The following is an 8,422-nucleotide window of genomic DNA, read 5'->3' as shown; positions in this document are numbered from 1 at the left end:
CTTCGGGCGGGGTGGGGGCTGTGATGGGTGCGGAGGAGGGGACGGCGGCAGTGCTGGGTCCCGGGAGCGGCGAGGGGGAGCGTCGGGGTCGCCGGAGACCGGGGCTGAGGGGACAGCGGTATCCCCGAGCAAAAGGGCAGGGGACCCGGCGGGGGACAGCGGTGTCCCCGAGCAAAAGGGCAGGGGACCCGGGCGGGGGTACAGCGGATTTAAGGTTCTGCTCTCTCCACAGCTCGAAGCCCAGCTGGGCCGACCAGGTGGAAGAGGAGGGTGGAGAGGACGGTGAGTGACTCCTGCAGCAGGCCGGTTCCCTCCCCCTTTTTCCTCTGTTGCTCCTCCTGCTGGTAACTGGAGCATTTATCTGGAGAAAAAGAATAGCTGCTGTTCTTAAAATCAGTCTAGAGATGTGCCTACTCTTTGTTCAAGGCTCTCAGGCTCTTGTCTGAGGCTGATCCTTACAAGCAGCATGTGCCTGACCTGGAACAGGGAGCAGGGATCCCTCTCACCATCCTTACTCCACCCATTTCAGGGGCTGAGGAAACCTGGGGGGTTGGAGCAGCTGAGATTTCTTGGTTCTTTGGCCTTTTCCTGTGCTCAAGGGAGGTAGCAGGCACCTTCTCCCTGCAGGGAGATACTGTGCCAGGGCTGTGAGGCTCCTTCCCCCTTTGCTGGGCTCGCTCTGAGCGAGGGGGCACCTTTCCCCCTTCTCTTCCTGCAGACAAATGCATCACCAGCGAGCTGCTGAAGGACATCCCCCTGCCAGGGGTGCTGGGGGGCAGCCTGAGCGCTGAGGCCGAGCTGCTGAAGGGAGGTGAGAGCCGTGTGAGAGGCTGGGGGGCTGTTTTCCGGCCACTTCCCTCAAGTCACACACCGTCCCACTGTCTTTCCTTCCCGCAGGCCCGCTCCCTTCCCCAAAGGAACTTATCAATGGGAACATCAAAACCATCACGGAGTATCGCGAGGAGGAGGATGGGCGCAAGGTGAAGGTGAGCAGTGCATCCCAGGCTGCCATTTTGGCTTCTTCCCACTGCCGAGCTCCCCTTTTTTCTTCCCAGAGCCCTCGGCTCTGCCCTGTTCTGTCGGGCAGCACCAAGCACCCATGGGCAGCAGGGACATCCCGTTAGAGCCCTGTTTGGACTCTGCTGCTTCAGACAGCCCCAAACTTGGCGCGTGTGGGCCAAAGGCATGTCTGCCATCCCTTCTCCTGCATCGATCGGTTCTTTTGCACCTCTACAGATCATCCGTACCTTCCGCATCGAAACCAGGAAGGCCTCCAAGGCGGTGGCCCGTCGGAAGGTGAGTGTATCGTGTGGGAATGGAGAGGGAGGGAAGGAAATATGCACTCCGGCAGGAACTGTGACATGTCCCAGCACTCCGCTTCTGTCCTTTCCTTCTCAGTCTCCCAAAGACCGCTCGGTGGGGACCATTTCCCTTCCTGTTGGCTGCTCCTGTTCTGTGTTCAGTGATTGCCTGGGGACGTGCTGTGTGAGTGGCCCTCCTTTTTCACCCCATTTTTTCTTCAGAACTGGAAGAAATTTGGCAACTCGGAGTTTGACGCCCCCGGACCGAACGTGGCCACCACCACCGTGAGCGACGACGTCTTCATGACCTTCATCACCAGCAAGGAGGTGGGTCAGGTGCGGTGGGAGCTTGTGGGCTGGTGGGGAGCCCCTGGTGAGGCCGTGCCTGGCTGCGCGGTGGATCCCACGGGACTCAGGAGTCTCCCTGTCCCCCAGGACCTGAACTGCCAGGAGGAGGAGGATCCCATGAACAAACTGAAGGGGCAGAAGATCGTCTCGTGCCGTATCTGCAAAGGCGACCACTGGACCACCCGCTGTCCCTACAAGGACACCCTGGGGCCGATGCAGAAGGAGTTGGCTGAGCAGTTGGGGCTGTCCACAGGCGAGAAGGAAAAGCTACCTGGAGGTATGGCACCCCTTTATCCCGAGATGGGGTGGCAAGAGGGGTTCGCTGTCTGGCTGTGGGCAGCCTCACCCCCTGCCTGTTGCCTTTCCTGCCCTCAGAGCCGGAGCCGGTGCAGGCTCAGCAGAGCAAGACGGGCAAGTATGTCCCCCCCAGCCTGAGAGACGGAGCCAGCCGCCGCGGGGAGTCCATGCAGCCCAACCGCAGGGGTAAGGCCAGCCTCTTCTCGGTATGGGGGCAGCCTCCTGGCTCCCCTGTGCGTGATACCAGGCTTCTGCAGTGCCGGCTACGGCACACGGCCAGCTCTGGCCGCAGTCCTACCAGTGTCCCTGACCTTCCTCCCAGCCGACGACAACGCCACCATCCGTGTCACCAATCTGTCCGAGGACACGCGTGAGACTGATCTCCAGGAGCTGTTCCGGCCCTTCGGCTCCATCTCCAGGATCTATTTAGCCAAGGACAAGACCACCGGGCAGTCCAAGGTGGGCGTGGAGGGATTTTCCCTTTTAGGGGGGCTGAGGAGGAGACCCCCCTGCTTCCTCTCACCTTTTCCCTTTCCTCCCACCTCAGGGTTTCGCCTTCATCAGCTTCCACCGCCGGGAGGATGCGGCCCGGGCTATTGCCGGAGTCTCCGGATTTGGCTACGACCACCTGATCCTCAACGTGGAATGGGCCAAGTAAATACCGGGGGGGAGTTAAGAGGATGGGGGGGGGATGACACATTCTTTGTCCCTGCTGGGTGCTGGGGGGCCGCACGCCGTCTCCCCTCTCCTCCCCATGCTCTCTCTTTTACTTACCGCGCTCTCTTCTTTTTCCACAGACCCTCCACCAACTGAATGCAGTGCTGCCGGTGCCGCACTGGCTCCAGGCGAGAGCGATCAGCGCTTCTAAATAAAGACGAACATTCTGGTATGCACCAAGGTGTCCATCTGAGCTGCAGGGAGGGTTCACCAGGCAGGGAGCAGCCCCATCCTTGTCCCCACACTGTCCCTGTCCCCACGCAGAGGCTGTCCCTGACTCGTCTCCGCCCCAGGCACACCGTGGGTCTGGCAGCGCCTGCGACGCGGGGAAGGGCACAGCACCGCCGTTCCTCATTTTTTCAGCTCACGTCCAGCTTTTCAGCTAGGAAAGAGGGGGATCTCTGCCAAAAAAAGGTGTGACACGAGGCCGTACTTGTGGTTTTGGCTTTAATCCGGCTTCTCCCATGTTCCTGCCACACTTTCTGCTTGGGAAACGTGTGCCCAAGGGCCACGCCGAGCACCATGCCGGCTGTGCCAGCCACCTTGGGCCACCCCAGGGGGCTCCTAGGCTACCGGCCGCAGCTCCACGTGCTCAGCCCGCTCCTCGACAGCAGTGCCGGTACTGCAGCCGGCGCGGCAGCAGCTCTGCATGCTGTCAGCCAGGGCGGCGTAGAGCAGCGGGTGCAGGCAGATGTTGAGGTTAACGAGGATCTTGCAGACCTGAGCGGTGGTGTGGATGGCTTTGGAGACGGTGCAGTTCTCTGTATCCCGTGGCAGCAGGCGACGCCACAGGTTGAGGTTACGGAAAATATGATAGGGCAGGTAGGAAAAAGCATAAAGAGCCACTCCTGCCCCCACCAGCATTCCCACCTTCCGCTTTTCTGCCTGGCTGAGGTGAGGATTACGGAAAACGGTGCGGATAATGGCGGCGTAGCAGGAGGCGGTGAGGAGGAAGGGCAGCCCGCAGCCCAGCCCGGCCAGCAGCAGGCTGTAGGGATAAAACTCCCGCAACCGCTGTGGCGCTGCGCTCCCCCAACACTCGGTGGCATTCTCCGCTTTTTGCAGCTCCGCAAAAAAAAGGGTGGGTGCTGAGAGTGCCCCAGCCAGCACCCAAACGACAGCGCTCAGCGCTTTGGCATGGTGTGGCTGCAGCCGCCCGTGGACCCGCAGCGGGTAAACGATGCCGAGGTAGCGGTTGAGGCTGATGCAGGTGACGAAGAAGATGCCGCCGTAGAGGTTGCAGTTGAAAAGGAAACGTTCCAGCTTGCACAGCACCGGTCCGTAGCGCCAGTCCTTGGGCGGGTAGTAGTACGCCGCCAAAAAAGGCAGTGAGAGGGAGTAGAGCATGCCGCTGACGGCCAGGTGGAAGGAGTAGACGATGCCGCTGTGCCAGGGGTGCTCGTGCGTGACGAAACGGTAGACGGCCATGCCGTTACCCACCAGCGCCGGAGGGAATTGTGCCACCAGCACGGGCCACAGAGACTCCTGGAAGTTGCTGAAGTTCTTGCAGTGACCGAGGTGCGTGGCCATCTCGGGGGTTCCTCCCGATGTCGTGTTCCGCCACCCCCTTTTTTTTTTTTTTCGGTGGCTGCAGGCAGGGGTGCAGTGTAGGTTGCAGGCAGCGAAGAGGCAGAGCGTGGCCACGAGGCGCAGCTGACACGCGAATGGCCGTGCCGGGACCCCGCCCCCCTGCCGCTCGCCCCACTCTCCTCGTCCTCTTCCGTGTCTGTGCTTTGCCTCCCTTCTCTGGGTGGCAGTCACGGGGCTGCCACAGGGTCACATCCTGCCCTATTTTGGGGACAGTGGGGGCGAGAAGCTGTTGGGGCGGGGGTTGCAGGCAGGGAAAAGGCAGTTCCTCTTTGATGGGCAGTGCTGACAGAGACTTCTGCCCTGGCACGAAGGGGGAAGGAGCTGTGCGTGTCTGCCTTCTTCCAGCCGGGGCAGGGGCTGCCTGCTCTGCCTGACCGCATCGGGGTGACACAGAGAGGGCCATCCTGGGTAGGGGGACACCGTTACAGCCCCGAGGACCCCACTTTATCATAGAACCACACAACAGTTTGGGCTGAAGGGAGCTTAAATCCCCCCCAGTGCCACCCCCTGCCCCGGGCAGGGCCACCTCCCCCCAGCCCAGGTTGCCCCAAGCCCCGTCCAACCTGGCCTTGAACACCTCCAGGGATGGGGCAGCCACAGCTTCTCGGGGCAACCTGCCCCAGGGGCTCACCGCCCTCACGGGGAAGAATTTCTCCCGAGATCTCCCCTAAATCTGCCCTCTGCCGGTGTCAACCCGCTGCCCCTGGTCCCACGGCTCCCCTCCCCGATCCAGAGTCCCTCCCCGGCTCTCCCGGAGCCCCTTCGGGCACTGGAAGGGGCTCTGAGCTCTCCCCTTTTTCGCCTTCTCTTCTCTGAACCCCCCAACTCTCCCAGCAGAGGGGCTCCAGCCCTCCCAGCATCTCCGTGCCCTCCTCTGGCCCCGCTCCACCAGCTCCGTCTCCTTCTGCTGGTGGGACCCCCCGAGCTGGAGGCAGCACTGCAGGGGGGTCTCCCCAGAGCAGAGCAGAGCGCAGCAGAGGGGCACAGTCCCCCCTCGCCCTGCTGGCCACGCTGCCGGGGACGCAGCCCGGGTTGCCGGTGGCTCGCTGGGCTGTGAGTGCACGTTGCCGGCTCACGGCCGGCTTCTCCCCCACCGACACCCCCAAGTCCTTCTCCCCAGAGCTGCTCTCCATCCATCCCTTCATCTCCAGCCTGAATCAATACTGGGGGTTGCCCCACCTCGGTGCAGCACCCTGCACTTGCCCCCGCCCCCCAAAACCCAGCACAACCACAGCCGCTCGTTCCAAGCAGTGTATTGCACAGGAGCAGGAACAGGGAGGGAGGCCCATTTCCTCTTCCCCCCACAGTCTGGGCATGTGGCCGGCAGCTAGTGCCTCAGCGTTTCCCCTTCTTGGCACGTCCAGGCCGACGGAAAATCATCCTGCCCTTCGTCAGCAGCTTCCCTCCTCGCCCCTTCGGCCTCGAGCTGGCACGGCCGGAGCCGGGACCGGTCCCCTCCTGGGCTGGGCGTTCGCTTCCTCGATGCCGCTTTCGGCCGGCCGCCCCCTGCCTGGCTCCGCCACGGTGCTGCGAGTCCCTCGGTGCCGGTTCTCCCTTCCGCCGCTTCCCCGGCGCCGTGGGGCGAGAGTTGGGGGGAGCAGGATGCTCCGGCTGGGTTTGCCGTCGGCGCTTTCGTAGCGGGGCAGCGCCCGAGGAGCTTCGCTTCCTCTTGTTGCGGTCAGGAAACAGATCTTGAGGGAGGATAGACATAAAAAAAAGGGGGGGTTCAGCGAAAAAGGGGCCACAGCGGTACAGCGTTGGGGCAGACGGACGTGTCAGTGCGTTTACTTTGAACCGAGATCACGGAGAGCTCAAGGTTTTTGCATCATCAGCCACTGTCAGTGGGAGGAGGGGACATGGGGGACTCGGTTACCCTCCGGACTCACCTTTGTCCGGCTCCTCGCCCAGCTCCTGCCGGTAATACTCAGCATCGCTCTCCTCTGACTGCTCGGCCGCATCCTGCTGCTCTGGCGCACCGGGATCCTCGGCATCGCTATCACCGTCCTGTTGCCGTTTCCTCCGGATCCCTGCCAGGCTCTTCTCCCTGCGGCGCCACCATCATGTCAACCACTGCTGCTGCTGCCGCCAGACCCCATCGCTGCCAGACCCCGTCCTCACCTGTGAGCCTCACGCTGCCGCCGCTTGCGCTCCACATCCGCCTCCTGCTTCTGCCGCCGCTCTGCTTTCAGCTGCAACTTCGCCTCCTTCCGCGCCAGGATCTCCTTCACCTCCGCCTCCATCTTGTGGACTTCAAGCACACAGGGAAAGGCGTGAGATACCCTGGTCGGAGGCCCCCGTGCCGGCAGCTTACCGGAGACGGTGCTTTGCGGCACTTACTGAAGCTGTGGTAGAGCACGTTGCCCTGCGCCAGGCCCTCCTCCACCTTGATGAGCTGCAGGGTCATGCGGGGTCCGATCTGTGGGAACGGGGAGGATGCGGAGAGCCCCGGTCAGGCTCTATCGCATCCTCAGGGCGATGGCAACCGCAGCGTCACCGCCGTCACGGACCTCGGTGAGGCGCACGGCGCTCTGCTGTGCTTTCATGTTGCCTCGGCCGGCGTATGTCTGTGGCAGCTCCAGGACATTGTGGGTCCCGTCCTGCTCAGCCTCACTCTCTGACAGGTTTATGTCCCTGCCAAGGGACAGGAACGCGTTTCAGGATGGGCTGGAAGGCGCCTCTGGGCCCCTTGTCCCCCTCGGTGCCCTCCACGCACTTCACCAGCAGCTCACTGATGTCTTCCAGGCGGCTCATGTTGGGGAACTTCTCCTGCAGCAGCTTCTTCACGGCTTTGTTCATGCCCACGGGCACAACCTTCACACTACTGCGAAGAGGAGCAGGAGAAAGAGGTCAGTGCTGGGCCACGGGGCGCAGGGTGTCCCCCAAAATCAGGGGCACAACACTCACTAATGCCTGAAATCGAGGAGTTGCGTCTCCGTGTTGTAGCTGATGAGCAAACACCTCTTGATGCTGTTGAGGTTGACCTGTGCAAGGATGAGGAAGAGAGAAGAGAGGGAAGAGGAGAGAGTAGAGGGAAGAGGAGAGAGTAGAGGGAAGAGGAGAGAGAAGAGGAGAGAAAATTAGATTTCAGCTGGAAGGGACCTACAATAATCATGTAGTCCAACTGCCCGACCAATTCAGGGCCCACCAGAAGTTGTTAAGGGCATTGTCCAAAGGCCTCTCCAACACTGCCGGGTTTGGGACATTGACCACCTCTCAAGGAAGCCTGTTCCAGGGTTTGAGCACCCTCTTCGTAAAGAAATGTGTCTCGGTAAAGAATAACATCCAGTCTGAACCTCCCCTGGTGCAGCTTTCAACCACTCCAGGACCCCCAGATCCCTTCCTGCAGAGCTGCTTCTCCCCCAGTTTATACTCCTGCACAGCGTTACTCCATCCTGTGCAGAATCCGGCAGTTGGACTCGTTAAATTAAATTTCATCCCATTAATCAGAGCCCAGCAATTGAATCTATCCAGATCCCTCAGCAAGGCGTCGGCAAAAGAGTCAACAGCACCTCCTGCTTTGGCATTCAGATCGCTGATAAATATATTGAACAGAATTGAACCCTGAGGGATGTAGGAGGGGGTGGGACGGGCGCCGAGCCCCGGTCCCGCAGTGTGGGGACACCCCCTGCCACCTCTCTTACCCTGTGGACGTTGATGGAAGGGAACATGTTCTGGAACATGCTGGCCATTAGCTTGACCTGGATCTGCTGGAGACCGAAATTGCTGAGGACCAGCAGCGGGTGGTGGGTGAACTGCTGCTCGTGCATGCGGTGCCGCTTGAGGGACGAGACCACGTCCTTGATCAGCGAGTACTGCAGGAGAGAGAGGAAGGACACACACGGGAGGATGAGGAGGGGGCGAGACACTGCCCCTCATGCCTGCGGGGAAGGGGGGACTCCCGCAAGCACCCACCTGCATCACCTTGAACGTCAGTGTTGGGCCGCCAGGCAGACGAAAAAGCTTCTGTGTGTGTGGGGGAGAGAAACAGTACTCAGCACCGGAGGAAACCGCCAGCACCGGGACCGACTTCCCCCCAGCGCAGACGCGTCAGTGCGTTTACTTTGAAGAGAATCACAGCGTGAACTCAGCAGGATTTTGTCATCATCTGCATCTGCAAACCTCCCCACCCGCCACCCCAAAAAGGTGTCGGCCCCCCGAGGGGGAGCACA

General features: G+C 61.4%; 2 protein-coding genes across 2 annotated transcripts in view; one reads left to right on the top strand and one right to left on the bottom strand.

Moving 5' to 3' along the window:
- The first annotated feature begins 23 nt into the window (after positions 1 to 23).
- Positions 24 to 2,759, top strand: EIF3G (eukaryotic translation initiation factor 3, subunit G). The gene is made up of 11 exons (XM_009885371.1): positions 24 to 118; positions 233 to 282; positions 719 to 811; positions 898 to 986; positions 1,237 to 1,296; positions 1,524 to 1,628; positions 1,737 to 1,926; positions 2,025 to 2,132; positions 2,269 to 2,405; positions 2,494 to 2,600; positions 2,744 to 2,759. Exons 1-11 carry the CDS (start codon positions 24 to 26, stop codon positions 2,757 to 2,759), a joined length of 1,050 nt encoding a protein of 349 aa, XP_009883673.1.
- Positions 2,760 to 3,227: 468 nt separating this feature from the next.
- LOC104286740 overlaps positions 3,228 to 8,422 on the bottom strand; it is a 9,198-nt gene continuing 4,003 nt past the window's right edge. Inside the window, exons 3-13 of the mRNA XM_009885370.1 lie at positions 8,281 to 8,312; positions 8,166 to 8,216; positions 7,895 to 8,065; positions 7,158 to 7,234; positions 6,967 to 7,074; positions 6,761 to 6,884; positions 6,591 to 6,669; positions 6,372 to 6,501; positions 6,140 to 6,297; positions 5,875 to 5,944; positions 3,228 to 4,251 (exon numbers count right to left, since the gene is read on the bottom strand). Coding sequence (XP_009883672.1) covers positions 3,228 to 4,251; positions 5,875 to 5,944; positions 6,140 to 6,297; positions 6,372 to 6,501; positions 6,591 to 6,669; positions 6,761 to 6,884; positions 6,967 to 7,074; positions 7,158 to 7,234; positions 7,895 to 8,065; positions 8,166 to 8,216; positions 8,281 to 8,312 — 2,024 coding nt within the window. The remainder of the gene's footprint in view (positions 4,252 to 5,874; positions 5,945 to 6,139; positions 6,298 to 6,371; positions 6,502 to 6,590; positions 6,670 to 6,760; positions 6,885 to 6,966; positions 7,075 to 7,157; positions 7,235 to 7,894; positions 8,066 to 8,165; positions 8,217 to 8,280; positions 8,313 to 8,422) is intronic.

This window comes from Charadrius vociferus, unplaced genomic scaffold (genome assembly GCF_000708025.1).
Source record: "Charadrius vociferus isolate BGI_N301 unplaced genomic scaffold, ASM70802v2 scaffold2125, whole genome shotgun sequence".
Lineage (NCBI taxonomy): Eukaryota > Metazoa > Chordata > Aves > Charadriiformes > Charadriidae > Charadrius > Charadrius vociferus.
Note: the sequence above shows the minus strand (reverse complement) of the source record. Positions and strands in the feature narration are given on the sequence as shown.